Consider the following 18766-nt stretch of genomic DNA (forward strand, 5'->3'; position numbering starts at 1 on the left):
CCTTTTACACTTTGAATTAGGACGATTAATATTTACTTAGAAGTTAAAAAAACAAGCCTTCACATCCGTCTTCTGTCATATATTTTGTTCAGAGCGGGACACATCGACTGGTTTTCATGGTCCAGTGTGTGTTGGTTTGTTTTCCTATCGTCTGTCCTTCTGTTGGGCGGAGTTTGTTTGTATGTTTGCATCACTTCCATTCACCACTACAGATGGAAATGAGTGGTTTGCTCAATGTTTTTCTGTCCTTGCTAAATCAATAAATCAAATCAAATGAGTCTGAGGAACATCTGTGATGTCATTGCAGTCGTTTTAAATGAGACTTTAATAAATCAAATTAACAGACTGAGGGAGGATCTTGGGAAATACAACATTTGAAGCGATCATTTCTGACGTGGAGATGACGTTTCTTTTTGTTTTGTAATCTCAAACGACATTAATATGAACAGGAAAGAGGCCGACTCACTTCTTCTCCAGAGTGTCCATGTACTCTTTCTTCTTCCTGCGACTCTCCTGAGCTGAAATCTGAAACACAAAGAAAGTAATTCAAACATCAGGAAGAAGACGCACCTCAGTCTCTGCTCTCTGTCTCTGTGATCCATCAGGACTCAAACCTTGTTTTTGATCTTCCTGCGGATCTTCTTCAGCGCCTTCTCCTCGGCTTTGGTGAGCGGCAGTTTGGTGGGGACGGGGTAACCTTCGGCCACCAGCGTGCGGCGCTCCTCTTCGGTCAGCATCAACGGGCCCGACCCCTGCAGCTTCTGAAACAGGAGACACAAGACATGTTTGATGTGGATTTCAACACTTTAAATGTCATCTCTCTTGGCGACTCAAAGTTGGAACAAGACTCTCAGTTACAGAAATGTGGAGTTAAGGGGAAAATACATCTTCAGCATGATCAAATAAAGCTGAGAAGACGCCTAACTCATACACATCCATGATTGTTTGATGATTTCTGAAGACTTTCTCAAAGAACACATCAGCATGAAGCTTCTCATCAAGGGAAAAGAAGAGTCTCCACTGTATATTCCCAAAAAACGATCATCCCAGAAGTAGTGTTCGGTCTTTTTTTGGCCAAACTAAGACACTGTAAAGTTAAATCATTGAAACACTCGGACTAATCTTGTCCCACGTTGTACCCTAACATGTTGTGCATATGTATATAATATTGATTCAGGTTGTAACTCACGTGAGGAGCGGTGAGCAGGGGAGAGTTGGAGAGACATGAAGCAGCTCGAGGCGACACCTTCAGGCTGGACTGGGACGGAGCAGGGCTGGTGGGGGAGGTGGGGCAGGAGAGGCCGGGCGGGGCGTGAACGGGGCTCTGGCTGCCCTCTGAGTCGCTGCCGTGGGAGCTGGGAGGAGTGGGAGGCATCTGCAGGGACTCCAGACCTGCAACACACACATGGTTCACTCTGTCATTAAGGAGGTACCGCTAACGGCCTGCAGGGGGCCTCGTTGCATCAGATAACTCACAACACGCTGAAGGGGGATAGTTTGAATTCTGACCTTTGGGGGAAAGATTGAGAAACTGATCCACTTCATGAGGTTCCAGTTTAATCTGGGGGATGATATTCTCTTCCTTAATCTGCAAACAAAGAAAGACATTCAACACAAACTCTAAAACCTCCTCACAGATCAGAGGTTCATCGTTAATCCCTGATGGCTCACCTTGATCCCTTTGCTCTGGTTGCTGCTGTTCGCTGGGGGCTGAGTCGGGGTGACGGCAGGAGGAGCAGGAGCAGCAACAGGAACAGGAGCAGGAGCAGGAGCCGGAGCCGGAGCAGGAGCCGGGTCCTCGGGCGCTGGAGGTCCTGCTGTGGTCAGAGAGAGGGAGAGGGTGGGGAGGAGGGAGGGGGTCTCGCACAGGAGGGTGTCCATGGCCTCGTCCTGCTCCATCGGCCACTCGGTTGAGTCCCCGTCAGACTCTGGAGGGAAACACAACATTAGATTAGGATTAGGATTTAGAACTGAACCAGGGGACAGGGTTTGGTGAATTTCCAGTTTTGCCAGTCCAGTCAGGTGTACACCATTAAACCAGTTTGATTTGAAGAAACCAGCTGGACCAGCATCAGTGTGAATGATGAATTCTGACAGATCTGACAGAGTCAACGTGCAAATCTATCCTCTGTTGAAGTTTACTGTCAGCTTGGCGGTGCATTAGGGCCTGTCTCCACTAACCACTACACTTCAGCGTTATCAGTTTGCAGCATCCTCAGCACAGAAACACCATCGTTATCAGCTGAGTGTGCTCACACTGTCTCAGTTGGAAATGGCTAACCTTATGGAACAACAACACGCACTTTAATGTCACTTCTCCATCACTGACAGGGGTGTCATGAGGAATTCTGGGACCCCTTCCAAAGATATCACCTGGCCCCCCAACCACCACAGTTACAAGAACACCTCCATTACATTTTTTGTGACTTTAACTTTGGAAATAACAGGTTTGAGGCGCCTTAAAGAGACAAGAGTTTAAATTTATGTTCAGATATTGAGCCAGTTAAACAATATTCATGACAGCTCCAACTATTAGAGGAAATAGTAGTCAGTAGTCAGTTCCACTTTCCCCCCCACCATGACGCCCATGCTCATGGCCAATCAAAATTGAGATATCAACTTTGGCAGGAGACTTTAAGGACAGGAGAAACTGACTACACGTGTGTTTTCGAGGGTAAAATTTCAAAGTGGAGTTGAGAGACATTCAAAAATTCTAGGTTGTGTTTGCTGCCAGAGCAGAAAATAGCTGTTAGTGGAGACAGGCCCTTACTGTCACCAAGTGGAGTCAATCTATTACATCCTTGTTAATGGCACCAAAGTTTCTAACAAGGTAGCTCAAGTTTAAGTCAAATTTAATGTACATTTAAACAGTCTGAACTACTTTCTCCAAACCAACCCTACTTAAGGAGGATTTTTTTTTTAAACAGGGGATTTTTCACTGAATGTTCTTTCTTATGGCGTTTCCATAAAACACCTGTAGATCATTTATCAACTGTATATTTAATACCAATTTGATACAAGTCAATTGTACTTGTATGTAGAAAAAGACTGTTACTTAATTTAAAAGTTAAAAAGTCTGAATATAAAGAAGAAAGCAACTTGGAGGTTTGTTAGGGCCTGTGTCCACCAACCACAGCACATCAGTGTTATCAGGGGTTCCCAGTTTAAAGTCCCTTCCTCTAATATGGCCTGTAGCAGCTTTTCTCCCACAGCACTTGCGTTTTTGAGGGTACAACTTCAAAGTTGAGTTGAGAAGTGTTCAAAAATGGAGGTTGTGTTTGCTGCCAGAGCAAAAGCTGGTAGTGGAGACAGGCCCTAACTGTTCTTTATGGTGATTCCTTTGCACCTGTAGATATTATATCAACTCTACATTTAATCCCAATTTGATATGAGTTAATTGTACTTGTGTGTAGATAAAGAGGGTTATAATTTAATTTAACACATAAAGAAGTGATGAACTCACCTGCTTCACTGCCGTGTTCTCCGGTCAGGTGTGACAGCGGTGACTGTGGTCGGCTGTCCCCGCAGAGCGAGTAGCTGTGCTCGGCTGTGATGTGAGGGGGGAGAGGGGACGACGGGGACAGGTCTCCCCCGTCCTCCCCCTCCATGCTCTCCACGCCGCCTCTCCCTCCAGACAGGAAGGGGTCACTCAGCAGCTGGCCCAGCAAAGCATCCTGGGAGAGGTCGTCGAGGAGCTCGGAGAAGTGCTGCGAAGAGAAAGAAAATACCGTAAATATAACGAAGAATAAGATATCAATTAAATCCCAGCGAGGAGGAGACAGACGGATAATGACACAGCCACAAAGAGTCTCTGACAGCCGCCTGTAATTACAGGCTGATGAATCTTTTATTGCCACCTCTCCTTGAAGTTCTCTCTCCCTCGGGGGAAACTCAAGAAACCAATTAAAAGTCTGTAAAATTGTGTTTCACTGCAAACAAATCAGACTGAGTCTCCCCTCCAGTTTCTCTTTCTGAGTGTGTGTGTGTGATTATCAGTGTGGTGATACGTTTACCAAGAACACAGACACCCCCGTACACCCCTAATCTCCTCTGTCATCCCCATGTCGTCTCTCCTCCATCTCCTCCTCCTTTCCTACATTCCTCCTCCTACATTCTTCTTTCCTTTCCTTCCATCTTTTTTTAAATCTCTCAACAAGGTGACTGCGAGTGTTCAGATCTGCCTCCCTGCTCAGGTGTTGTGACTAACGTAAACAAAAGGCAGTCAAAGCAAAGCCCCTGAAGTGATGTGATGATAACATACTGACATACATCACCTGTTTGTGTTTGTGTGGTTTTAAACACACCTGGTAGAAACATTTCATTGGTGTTTACAATTTATTTTGAATTGTCTTGTTTCCAAAAACCCCAAAATTCAATTTAATGGAACCAAAAATGAAAAAAGCAACCTGAGAGAAGAGAATAATTAATGCTTTTAGCTGCTGATTAATTGTCATTTAATTACTATCATTAAAAGTTTTGAGATATGACAGATAAGGACGTTTTCTGTGGTGGAGTTTTATTATTTAAAGCTCCTGTGAGGAGTTTTAGCTGGTTATGAAGCAGCTGGAATTAACACTGAAGTCTCTATAAGACCTACAAAAGCAAACAAGACCACCAGGGACAACTTCATTCATTTTAATAGAGTTATTCTTAATGAGTGTGACCGCTGCCGCTCGGTAGGTGTCAACATAAATTATCAACAGTGAAAAATGTGTTCCACAGTGAAATGACCCACTGCTTGCCTGCTCTTTGCCATATTATATTATATTACATTATTATTGTTTACTACAACTCACGGTCATATTACATACACATATTTAATCTGTCATTACCAACCATAATCACACCGTGTCAACCTGTCACTACTGATTCATTTTAATACTGCCTGTAATTACTGCTATTAATCTAAATTCCATTTGTAACATTGTATATATCTAGATTGTATTCTATCTTTATTTATCTATTTTTATTTTTACTTATTTATTTTATTTTTACTTATTGAAACTTCTTTTTTGATTGTACTTATGTCTGGGTTGCTTAACAACTGAATTTCCCCCCGGGGGATCAATAAAGTAATATCTTATCTTATCTTATGTACAGAGCGAGATTAGCAAAGAGGTGCAACAGACCTCTTTGTCCACAGGGGGCGCCAAAGTCAACACAAACTGGAGCTTTAAAAAATATTTTAAAAGTTGACTTTTTGAAACAACAAAAAAAAGTTGTATTTTTCTTTCCAAATTGACTATTATTTATTTTTTTCAGGGCATTTTTGCCTTTAATGGATAAGACAGCTGAAGAGAGACAGGTAATGTGAGGAGTAGAGACTGGGGGATGGGCTACAGCCTCTGTATATAGGGCACGCTTAGACCGCTAGATCGACGGCGCCCTAAATTGACATTTTTTAAATATTTCTGATAATATAATCCACAACAAGAATTCCATGAAAGCACTGATTTGGAGATAATAGCATACAAAATATTAAATAATGCTAAAATTTTAGTTTAAAAGGTGGCTTTCTTCCTTTCATTGAAGCACAGAGTGTGTTGAATAAAAACTAATTTATAAATAATTTTGTTTTTATTGTATGGTGAAACATGTTTGTGTATTTTCACTTTTCCTTGAATCTGAAAATGTTTTTAAGCTTTGTAAAGCGCTTTGATTTAAAGCGCTCTATAAATACAATTTTTATTTTTATTTTTATTATTATTATTTTAAATGTCTGTTCTGTCATTTAAAATATATCAAAGCTCAACGCACAGGTTGCCATCTATCATCTGTGTGAAATTTAATAATAAAAGTATGTAAACACTTCCTGTTATACTTGAATTTATCAGGTTCTTCACATTGTACTCCATTCTGTCTCTTTAAACTCAAAATGTTCTGCTACTTGTTCTTTACAATAAGAACAGTACATTCTGTGATCTTCATGTTTTAGTCTCGGTTCATGTTTCTATTGTTCCATGAACGTCACTTAATGATAAACGTATGCTCCGTCCGCTTTAAGTCAGAAGTTACGCAATAAAGTTATCCACTTCAATGTAGAGTATGTCTTTAATAACGACTTATTTTCACAGTAGAGTTAACATAAGATGTATTTATTACTGTGAATGTGTGAAATTCACATTAACACGTTAAATTAAATCCAGTCCTGTCCTCGTTTGAACTCTACGCCCCGAAAAAGAATGTCTAAATATTTCTGATGCAACTCAAACTGGAGTTCTGTTTCTGGGCAGAGTGAGAGGAATCCATCCAATAGAATAAAAGCTCTGTCGGAACATTCTGTGCTCAGCCAATCAGAAGACAATAAACATTTAGAATTCAGCTTTGATGACACAGTGACATTCTAAACTGTTGAGGAAAATGTTAAATTCTGAAAATGTTAAATTCAGACTTTTATTGTTCAGTTATGTCACAGAAAAGATGATCGACTGAAAACGAAGGGATGGATGGAGCGAGGGTGAAATCAAGATGGAGGAAACAGAAGGAGGGTTCACGGCCGGACGCCAAGCATGTGGCTTCAATTACAGACCCAGAGAGAGACAGAAGACGACAAGCCTTTTTTCTCTCTCTCTCACACACACACACACTCTCACACTCACACACACATTTATACAGTGCAATGACCTCCTCACTCCATAAACACAAAGCACACTCCTGCCACCGTATGCTGCCCTAAAAGGCCTGCTCTCTGGCCTCCTTTAAAGTGAGTGAGCACATGTGTGTGTGTGTGTGTGTGTGTGTGTGTGTGTTTGAGAGTGAGTGTGTGTAATGTAAACACGGACAGCATACTGTGAATTTATTCAAGGGGGAAAGGCAAATATTTACACATTTATCCAAGAATGGGTCCATTTCCATCTTTTCGAACCATTACTGTGAACTAGTCATGACTTCAATGCATGTGTGTGAGTGTGTGTGTATAGTGTGTGTTATAAGACATAATGTGTGTGTGTGAATGTGCCAAAACTTATCTCATTATGGGCAAACATTCAAAGTCCTAGTAACAGCATTTTCACTTCATTCACCAAACTGTTGCTTTAAAGCTAATGTGATGATGATAGGCGTATAATGTCTTTTCAAATTGAGAGGTTACTGTAGGTCAAACGGAAAATGTTAAACACATCAATTTATGTTAAGAAGGTTAAGCGTGAAAAAGCTTCAGAACATCTTCTTTAAAATGAAATTTAGGACATTTTATCATCTCAAACATATGAAGAAGTCTCATTTTAAAGAGGTAAACGCTTCACTGTACTTCACAAACTTTTGCTACTTGGCTACTTCTCAATGTCCCGTCATAGACTGTGTAAATAATGGACGTAGTATCCGTGACGTCACCCAGCTGTTTCTGAAGGGCTGTTTTGAGGCCAATCATCGGCAGCAGCCATATTGGAAATGTTGAACTCAACCTAACTGCTGTTGAGCGATTGTGAGGTAAAGAGGCGGGCTTTGAGCCTCCTCGCCAACAGCTACAGTGTTCCTGCCTGTCAATCAAGTCAGCTGTGCCTCTCATTGGAAAACTCGTAATCTCAATAGCTTTGAAATTACTGCGTTATGAATAAATTCACCCCCCTCACAGTGTGTGCCGATCAAGAAGTGAGCTATCCAGACTACACTCGTCTTTTGAACCAGGCTGTAAACATGTTCATTCCTGCTGTAAAGATCAGCTTCTTTGAATTGGTGTGTATATGGTTTCTGGTACTTCTGGAGACAGCCTCTAGTGGACACTTGAGGAACTGCAGTTTTTAACACTTTTGCATTGGACTCATGTTGGTCTCTCTTCAAGGACTTTTCATTTTTTTTTACAGTTATATATTTGGGCTTTGCCTTTAATGACAGGACAGTTGGAGACAGGAAATGTGGGGAGTAGAGAGTGGGGGAGGACATGCAGTAAATGGTCGAGGCTGGCATCGAACCTATGACCTCTGCGACGAGGGCTACAGCCTCTATATGAACAAATATGGGGCACATGCTTAGACCGCTAGGCCAACGGCGCCCCCAGGGACTTTTATAGAAACAGGTATTGTGACGTTTCATTTTTAGTGGTAGGTTTTAGATCATGTCACGTTTTGTGACAACCTTACCACTCGGTTGACTTTCCACATTAAACTTATAATGAAATGATTCACTTTGAAATGCTCCGGTCTTGAAAGTAAGACTGGATCATATTTGCAGGTAACAGGTTGTTTTGTATCTCAATGGGACTATTCCTGGTAAAATAAAGGTAAAATAAATATATATATATATATATTTAAAATGATCAAGTCTAAGAATAAGTGAGACAATGAGGTTGATCCAGACAGGATTTCTGTAATCAAAGCGAGGAAAACATCATGTTGGTGAAGGAACAGAGGGTGTAGGCTTAGGGAGGAGTAATTACATACTGAACCCATAATTTAGAAAAAACTGAGGCAGGTTTTTGGGTCAAAACGTGGTTTATATGACCTTTAACTTTGCCCTTTTCTCTCTTTGGCTCATTTGTTCTACTTTCTGCTGCAGAAAAAGCTCTTAGTCATCGAATATGAACAGTAATAAACAAATAATCCGCCCAACATGAGAACGCAGAAAGGAAATAAAGCCTCATCTTGTCAAAAAAGGAAGAAGGAGTGGTTCAGACTCTGCCTTCATGAAAACACAACCACACCAAAGACGCATAGTAAGGCTTTATGTGCTCTGTCATCTCTGCTGCAGGGTGTGTGTGTGTGTGTGTGTGTGTGTGGTTGTGGTTGTGTGTGGAGGAAAGTAATGTGATGCAGGGCAGTGGACCAGGCTGCAGGATCGCTCTCAGGCCTGGTGTAACTCATCACACACTACAGAAACCTCTTTGTCTCTGCAGACCCAACACTGAGGTGTTATTTCGGGCCAGCTGTAACTCGACACTCTCCAGCTGGGACACAGAACCTGGGGACTTGAAGCCTTAATGGGAAAACTGGGAGTTTACACAGGAACTAGGGTGAGAATCAGGAGGTCACTGGGTTCTCTGAAGGAGCAGCGGTGATAACAAAGAGCCCGTTCACGAGTTCTCCAGAATCCAGTTTTAGTCTGAAATCATGGACACACATGCAGAGAACATCACTGAGTCGCAGATCTGAATCTTTTAATGAAGACACGATAACGTCTGCAGATGAAGGCGGAAACGCTAACTGATTACATCTCTTGTGAAACTTCAGCGCCGCACAAAGAAACCCTGCGTCATCCAAAAGTAGAAGTTTAGAGATAGTTTTAAAAACGACTAACCCTCGTCAAATCAGAGAAACGCTGATGAAAGGAAGACGATGAACGAGGTCAGGAAAGTCTTCTGAACAATCAGAGGAAGGGTCTGACTTTAGGAAGGGGTGAGAGATGGATTAATCAAGGGAGAGAGGCGACTGTGAAGCAACATGTTTTGGGCAAAATGCACGCGATAACATGCGAACAACTCTTTAATTAAACGTGTGTTTACGGTGATAAATTAATGTTACATTTACAAAATAAAGAAGATGACGAATCAACGACAAATACAGGAAGAGGGAAGCAAAAAGTCTGACATCATCTTTTGAGTCATGCTTTGAGTTCATGAAAATATGATTATTTACAGTCTGTCTGCAGATTGTTGCTAAAACTTGCTAATTAGCAATGTGTGCAAATAAAGCTGAGGATTTATTTTAGCTTTGAGGGAACTAAGCTTTACATCAAAGTTTTGAACACATCCAATTTAAGAATAATGATGTCCTGAAATGGATAAGATTCGTTTTCAGTAGAGTTTTTAGAACTTATCTTGAAGGGGACACTGAATTGGGCATTATTTATTTATTATTTATTTAGTTTCCTACTGTAACTAAGAGGATATTTCCCACAAAACCAAAGCATTAGATGCATCATTTACTGAAAGAGAAATCAGAGGATCCTCTGGTCACTTTGAATATATGTAAAAAATGTAACTGGGACATAAACACCTTCTCGTTCAAGGGTTTGTATTTATTTTAATTATTGTAAACACTGTAGATTAATACCAAAGACATCTAAACTATGAAAGAACATATATGGAATTATTTAATTTTTAAAAAAGTGTTAAACAAAGCAGAATATATTTAATATTTTAGATTCTGTAAAGTAGCCCCCTTTTTCCTTCATGACAGCTTTGCACACTCTTGGTATTCTCTCAGTCTGCTTCATGAAGTGGTCTCCTGGAATGGTTTCTCTCAGTCCGCTTCATGAAGTGGTCTCTTGGACTGGTTTCTAATGAACATGAGCCTTGTCAAGAGTTCATTTGTAGAATGACTTGCCTTCTTAATGTGTTTGAGACCATCAGTTGTGTTGTTCAGAGGTAGGGTTAGTACACAATGGGTAGTCCTATTTGACTACTGTTGTAATCCAGATTCTATCTGGATGCAATATGGTGTCATCAGCATATGGTGTGACCTTAAAAGCTAAACACCCCACTTCTTTTAAATGTCTAGTGATAGAAATAATCCACAGTCCTGCTCCTTCAAAGAGGAGTCACCGGGCAGAGTGGGAAGTGATAAGACCTGACAGTAAAATCCTCGACAGCTGTGCTGCTGCTCACTAGTTAGCAGCTAAATTGGTGGGAGTGGGAGAGGGGAGGCAGGAATGTCCTCTCAGGTCTGTAATTGTCCTGCGAGGTGGGATGTGGGTCCGTTTTAACCCTTAAGGATCCGGGGCTGCAGCTCTGCAGGGCAGAGGGGGGAGAGGAAAGTTTGATGACGTAACGCCGCCTTCCTCCCCTCAAAAGCAAAACCAGATGTGAAAGAGGACACTGGAAAAAAAAAACTCACACACACACACATACACACACACACACACACACACACACACACACACACACAAATACACACACACACGGGCCCAAGGGTCATCTCCCTCCTGTGTGTGTATTAAAGAGTGTGTGTACCTTGCCCTGGACTCATCTGTGCGTACTTTACCTGATGATACAAGCTGACATCACTATTGAACACACAGCGTGCAAACACAGCGCGCACACACACACACACGCGCACACACACACACACACACACACACACACACACACACACACACACACACACGATTGTATGTCAAGATAAACTGGATGACTTATTCGTTGGTGTGATTTTGATCCTCTGAGGTCAACAAGGCGAACTGTCAGGACATTTAAATGATAATTAAAGTCATAAATCTGTTCTTATATCATGTGTTTATATAACAGCTTTATCTCTGATGTTAATATTTGCCTGTTGATGTTTTACAGATTTTTATCTAAAACTAAATGTTGTTCAAATGTGGAGAAGTTTTAGTCTTTTAAAATATCTTTGGTTCTTGTATTATGTGAAGCAGTTTATATGAGAGGAAACTAAGTTTAGATTGCAGACAGTAAAACCTACTACACTGTCACATATTACTCACACGTGATCCTTAATGACTTGATAACAAGAGTTAAAGTTTAAAGTGATATCAGACCATTTATCTCCCAGTTAATTGCACTGTGTGTGCTTCACCCATGGGAGAGGTAAAATAGGTCTTTATTTAAAGAGTTCATAATATGCTTTCTAATCATTTTAAAAATGCTACTAGTCAATACTAAACACGGGCATTAACCCTCCTGTTATGTTCGTTTCGCAGGAGCAGCAATAATGTTCCTGGGTCAATTTGACCCGGGGCATATTCAATTATGCAAAAGTGTCAGAACCCCAAAAAATCCCAATACACATTTTTTTAAATCTAATTTTTAACTCCTTTACTAACCATTTAAATCAAGACTTAATCCATTGGTGTTCTTTAATCCTCACAGATCATGGTTCAGTGAGGATAACTCACTCGTTTTTCATTCAAATTAATGTTAAAACTTTTTTTAAATGTACATTGGAAAGACCTAAATATAAATACAAATAGTTTTACATGACATAGATTTTTGTTTATTTCATTTTACATTTTGTAAGTGATGTTGATAAATTAACACGACACCTCTTCTGGCACATGCTGCCCAGATTTCGATGCTGGATTTAGCTGGTTTGGAAGTCATATATTGCCTAAAATAGACTTTTAAATAGGGTCAATTTGACCCGCAACACAACAGGAGGTTATGAAATCAGCGAGAAGGGGGAAGAGATTCGATCAATTTGTGACATCACAGATTGGTGAATTTCCTTTAAAGAGCATAATTCAGTTTTCTTTTTGTTCCCTTCCCGAAACATAAGACCATATGTCTAAATAATGAAACATCAGGTAACTCAATAATGACGACTTGGTAGCAAGGTAACAGTGAGAACTGGCAAATCAGAAGAAAGTGGGCCTCAGTGCTGAAATGAAGTGTTTCAGACAGAAGTTTGTTGTTATCAGTCAGAATTAGGTCCATAAGTAGTTACTAATGGTTATGTTTATGTTAATTATTCAACAGTTTATAAATCAGATATAAATAACTGATAAAAAAAACACTTTGGAGATGCAGGGCTGTGGGCTGTGTTTCTTGGACTACGCAGTCATAAAAAAAAAGTGTCACAAATCTTCCTCTTCCTGATCAGCTTCACTTACAGTTTTCTTTCACTTTTCTGAAAGCTAATTCTCCAGAATGTTACAGTATACAGTCAGAGTGTTAGCCCACGGCGTATTCACTGACTCCATGACATCATTGACGGGAAGGATAATCATTCTTTCTCTGATTTCCTGCTCGGTTACTAGTTCCTCAATGTTCTTTTGGTATGGAAGAAGAAAATCTGCTCTAACCTATATTTCCAACCCATCTCTCTCTCTCTCTCTCTCTCTCTCCATCTCTCTCTCTCTCTCTCTCGCCTGTTAAATCCAGTTGAACTAGCTTCTCAGCTAATTCCCCTCACTTACTGCCCTTTGTTGAGATTCCCCACTTAAAGATAAATGTACATTTGCATACTGGAAACCTCATTTGTTGTAGTCCCAGTGTCAGCTGAGAGCAAGACAGCAACAGGAATCATCAGGAATGCTAACAATGTGTGTGAGCTGTTTTAACATTCAGCTGAAGGACATGTGTAGGACCTCCATCTGGGATTCCTTCACGGGTCGCTCTTAAAGGAGCTCTTTATGCTCGTCAATAAATCTAACTGCACATTTTTAATCCAATAGAGAGAGAAACTGGAGCCCATGAAGCTAAAAGCAGGTTTTGACCTAAAAAAAGGTTCAATCCATGAGATTTAAAAACATACAAAGGTTTAGTTGTTTGTTCCAGTTCAGATGTAAAGGTCTGTAATTAGGTTAGTAAAGGAAAATAAACACCATGTTCTAAAGGAAGCTTTCTACTCTGTAGCCTGTTGGTATATTCCAGGCCTCTTCATCATTAGTTAAAGTGTGTTAGTGTGGCAAACTCAATTTTATCACATAGCATCCTGTATTAGCGTTAAACTAGTATCAGTTTGAGTTAAACATGTTAGCACACTTTGTTAGCCTTATATCCAAAGTGATGTCACACACATTAGCATGTATGCTAGCATCAAACGCAAATGTAGCAGGGAACAGTTTATGTTAGCTTTGAACTTCAACACACGCTATATAAAGTTTAACGTACTGGAATAATATGTTACCGCAGCTGTCCCAAGTATAACTGATTAGCATACCATGTTAGCATAGCACTCAAAGCAGATGCATACTGGCATACTGTGTTAGGACTGAATCTCAAATGCAGCAGGCTTTAGTTTAACATACTAAAATGTTAGCATTAGAATCAGAGTGGAACATATTAGCATGATATACCAGGGTTAAAGATCAAGTGTAGCTCGCCACAGAGTAACATTTTACACACTAAATCAGGAATTGAAGTTACGTTAAGCTAGCTTCAGTTTAACATCTTGGAATGCGACCTTAATGATGACCTCAAAACAAAGCATTCCTTATTATAACATATTATCAAGGAATGTAGCTTTGAACTCAGAATGCGACACTCAAAGGGGCCAAAGTGTGATATTTTAGCTTGTGATGTTAGCATTTAACTCAATTGATTGTGTTTTAATGTAACACATTAGCATGTTGTATTAGGATTGAAACTCAAGTACGATAGGACAATAACCTCAGAGTGTAGCCGTCTTTAGCATAATATATTAGCTTAAGTTTAACGTCTTCATTTTTGTAGCTTAATATAATAAGAAAGCTCAGGTAGCAGTCCAAACATGAGGATTTAAACTCAGGTGTAGCAGGCTATGAATTTAACATGTTGGAAAGCTATGTTAGGGCAAACCTAAAGTGCTAATTACAAGATACTAGCATGCTATGTTAGCACAAGAATGCACTAGCTAACATTTTAGAAGGCCATGTTGGAATTTAGCTCAAAATCAAGTCTGTTAAAGTTTAAAAAATAGTGTTATATATTGGGATTAATATCAATGTTTTGCCAGATCAAGGTCTAAGATATTAGCGTGTTATGTTTGCATTTTAATATGTTATCCAAATTAAGTAATCACAGAAAAATGGAGACACTTAGACAAAAGTGTGAAAGACGAATCAGTGTAGGTTGCAGACTTTTGCGTATGCTCTTCTGCGTCCATGCTAGCTATCTAAACGGCTTTTGATACCGGTTATAACAACTCGTCATACGTTGATAATAACACCACGTTCATAATAAGATGTTAGCAGGATGAACATTTTGGTTAAAACAGAAGAGTTTTGATGTTTTTCAGTATTTTCATGTCATATTTATGAGGGATTGAAGTCAGAAGGTCACCATCAGGATTTAATCTCTGAGGTCCGTGAACGTTTGGACAAAAGTGTTCAGCCAACAAACCGACCATCAGTGCCCTCCAACAGCTACAAGCATCTATGCCAATAAAAACAGCTGTTTAAGGCTGCATTTTTGAACTGTACCCAAAAATGCTGCAACACCGGAGCCAACAACAATCTCTCAACCAGACCCATGAGACCAGCCTTCAGCTCATCCCGTATCTGATAACCCTGACAGTCAACAAGGCATTCTACCACCGTGGGACCACTTATCATCTACTGGAGCGTCGTCTTTGCTGTGGTATTGATATTGTGTGTCTCAGCATAACAAGACAAGTCACAGACCTTGGAGGGTTTCTGCTATTTGGGTCTTATCTCCAGGGGGGGCAGGCTGCAGGAGGCCAGCCCAGCACCGAGGCTTCATGTCTGGACTGTGTTAGGAGTTCTCACAGGGCGCAACTTTATGCGTCACACAGTCATTTCTAACACACTGCTCACAGTCTGTGCCTGCTTGTCTTCACATGCAGGAACACAAACACACATCTGTCCCTCTGACATCACTCCTTCCATAATGTCTGATTTCCCCCGGAGAACCGAACGCTCGGCCCAAGTGACCTCGCTCCACAGAAATGTCCTCATCGCGAGGGAGACGCCGAGCGGCTCTCACACACTCCCTGACCCAGATTCTGGACATCAGACTCAGCTCGAGTCGCCAAAGGAGAAAACCAAAGAGGAATAAATGCACCAGGAAGTAGTGGAACGGGTGCTGAATGTAAAAAAGCAGGAAAGAGTCTCCTGCAAGTTTTCAGCCAAAGGGGAAATCCCGTCATGCTGAGCTTGTTTTCTCTGAGTCTGCAGGATCCAGTAATCAAAGCAACACATGCTCACAAGAATTTAAGACTTCAAAGTCTGAATAGCAGCTTTCACACACGCACACACACACACAGAACTTCTACAAATGTTTGCAAATGTACAAACTGTGTTCTGCCTGTTAAGTCGAGTCTTACGGACAAATTCCACCAGATCCATGTCCGTCTAGTCAATGTGTTAACTTCCACTGGATCCGCTCCATTGCGTTCCGGCTGCGTCTCTGATCCGGCAGGTCTGAGTCCTCCGGATCAGATACTCAAGACTTCTATTTGTGCCGGATGCCGGAGCACGATGCATCAATCTCAACAGAGCAGATGGAGCGGGACAGGAAGTCAGGTTTCACCAAAACAAAATGAAAACATCCGGTTAATTTTCAGAATAAAACACTCTGTGTTATCACCAGATCGTATTTCACTTAACTACAACAACAAACCAAAGTCATGATGAGCGGAGCCAGACCTGGAGTCAACAGGTCAGAGGTTTTCAGAGGACCAGAAAGACAACATGGATGAGGAGAGGAGGAGGAGAATCCTTGATTCAGGGATTACAGCGGGAAAACCTCGGTCACATGACTCCAGCCGTCCGGCGGTCCTGCTCCAGAGCATGGAGCCGGACCACAGCGGATCGGAGATGGACCGGACACGGATCCAGTGGAAGTCTGGGGTTACTGCTTGGTTTAGAAATGAGTGTGGTGCAAATTGAAAGCAGAGGCGGTTTATTTGTGCTTTTTGATTACAAACTGTAAGAATAAGTTTTGGGTAGCGAGCTAAAGGATGAGATCCCAGATACAAACATCCAATGAGTCTCTGGGTTGAGTGTTTCTGAGTTGACAACTTGAGGGACTCCGTCACATCGAAAGGAGACACTTGAAGGTGGTTTGAGCATTTGATTAGGACGCCTCCCTTTAGAGGTTTTGTGGGTGCGCCAAACTGGGAGTAGGCCCCGAGCTCACTGAAGGGATTATGTGTCCTATTCGGCCTGGGAACGCCTCGAGATCCCCCAGGAGGAGCGGGGATGTTTGGGTCGAATTGCTTGGCCTGCTGCCCAAGGAAGAGAACATTTTGATGCAACTAAACCTCAATCTAATAACGCTCCCAGTCATCAGACCTCTACTCTCTCTGTTTGCTTTGACAGAGGACGGGATGCATGCTTTTACACTCTGCTGATGGATTTCACAGAAACAGAAAGGCCAATTATTCATGCAAATATACTCATAAGCATGCAACGTGTCTGATGACGTTGTGAAAATGTCTTTATATCATCACTGAGCGTTAGCTGAGGAGGATATTCAGCTTCATCGTCTACCTGCAGAGTAAAGACTGACGCTAAAGCAAGTTATAGTGATAATAAAAACAGATCAAATCAGAGTCTGTCTCTGTGTGATCGTATATTTAAGTTGTCTCTTTAAACAGGAGTGTGAGGGAGGAGGAGGGACACTAACGGATGTAAACAACAGGATGTGAGGGAGAAAACAGAAGGCGTGACATCCAGCAGAGCAGCCAGTGTTTACTCTCCACCCACAGGTCGGGACAGGAATACACACACACAAAACACACACGACACATTTAAATGTGAAAGACTTCACAGCAGAAGCAGTTTCCAAACTTAAATGTCCCTTTCCTGTTTCACGCCGCGGTTATAGACCTCGTTTCAGTCCCATTAAGGACTCGAGAAGTCTGAGTGGATGCAGAGACACGAGTGGAAGTGTGATAAAAATAGGAAGGGTCACAGAGAGATGTGGAAAACATCCCGAGTCAAAGTTCAAACTGAGGGACGGGGCTTATCTGAGGGACACTTTGCTGATACTGATGTGCACGTGTGTGTGTGTGTGTGTGTGCGTGTGTGTGTGTGTGTGTGTGTGTGTGTGTGTGAGTGAGACAGTAGTATAGATGCACAGAAGCCCCAGACGACGAAAAAAACAGACGCACAGGATGACAAATTGAAAAAGGATCTCCTCTGTGTCCCCCTTTCTTGTAAAATCCACACTTCAGCCCCCGTCTGTCTGCAGCAGCTTTCCAAAAGTTCACACACACACACACACACACACACACACACACATACACACTTAGTTACACAAACACACACATAGTAATACAAACTTTCCAGCCGTGCTCTGTCATACTGACCGCTCGCTGGGTTCAACCCCCTCTCTTCCCACACATGGACCCTCCAGATGTTGCACAACGACTCCACCAGGGTTTCACTATCAGACTGGAAATATGTGATTTCAGGACTAATCGTTTACTTTTCATATCTTTAACACCTCTAAGAAAGAAATCACACAGTTTTCACATGTTTCTAAAGTTAAATAATCTCATGGAAAGATAAAGCCGACACGTACAGCGTCCCTGTAACGACTGTTACGTCTCCTGAATGCCATCGAGCTGAAACACACATCCATGAGTCACACTGTCGGCTGGGAGACCCGGTTTATTTGGACTCAGACTCAAAAATACTTTCCTGCTGCCCTTTAGGAAACTGAATGTGGATTAATCGTCCACGGAAAATAGACCCGGGTTTATGCAACATGTCTCAGTTTCAGTGACTTTTACTAAAGACTAAATATTGTGGTTATTGTGGGAAATACTGAGGTTTCTTAAAAACTCTAAACCCTGAATATTTGTGTTTTTAAAAGGAACAGTTTGGCATGTCAACCCCTATAAAACCAACGTTTCTGCTTTAACATCAAGGTTTCAGTCAGTTTTTGTGGCCAAGTTTCAGAGACGCTAGCTAGAAGCTATTTAAATAAAGTCTTTATGCTAAGCTATGCTAACCTGCTGCATCCTGTAGCTTCATATTTACCGCACAGGTTTGAGAGTAGTGTCAATTTTTCAGTCTAACTCTTCACAGGGAAGTAGAAACGTGTTAAATCTTAAGTTGGAGAGCAAAAACAGGAGCACCCTCGGGCGCGGATTTAGCCTAATGGTTAAGTTGTGAGCCCATATAGCGGGTGGCCCAGGTTCTAGTCCCGCCTGCCAATCCCCCTCACTCTCCTGGTTTCCTACTCTAAACACTGTCCTCTCCTTTATCAATAAAGGTGTAAAAATCCCCAAAATATAACTACTCAAACTATGAACTCCCTCCAAATGTAAGTAGAAAAATTAGCACAATAAATGTCGTTTAACGTCTTTGGATCGTCTTCCTCACTGTAGCGTGTTTACTCTTCTACTTCCTTACACATCTTTAGTCGAAATCGAACTCAGTGCGAGGAGACAAAACAGACTACAAAGAAATCTAGACGTATTTA

General features: G+C 41.3%; 1 protein-coding gene across 1 annotated transcript in view; it reads right to left on the reverse strand.

The window, feature by feature from the left end:
• The window catches only part of creb3l2 (cAMP responsive element binding protein 3-like 2), a 40099-nt gene that overhangs the window by 8054 nt on the left and 13279 nt on the right, over nt 1-18766 (reverse strand). Inside the window, exons 2-7 of the mRNA XM_034674027.1 lie at nt 3464-3707; nt 1672-1928; nt 1510-1588; nt 1190-1392; nt 615-761; nt 467-525 (exon numbers count right to left, since the gene is read on the reverse strand). Coding sequence (XP_034529918.1) covers nt 467-525; nt 615-761; nt 1190-1392; nt 1510-1588; nt 1672-1928; nt 3464-3707 — 989 coding nt within the window. The remainder of the gene's footprint in view (nt 1-466; nt 526-614; nt 762-1189; nt 1393-1509; nt 1589-1671; nt 1929-3463; nt 3708-18766) is intronic.

This window comes from Notolabrus celidotus, chromosome 21 (genome assembly GCF_009762535.1).
Source record: "Notolabrus celidotus isolate fNotCel1 chromosome 21, fNotCel1.pri, whole genome shotgun sequence".
NCBI classification, from domain to species: Eukaryota; Metazoa; Chordata; class Actinopteri; order Labriformes; family Labridae; genus Notolabrus; species Notolabrus celidotus.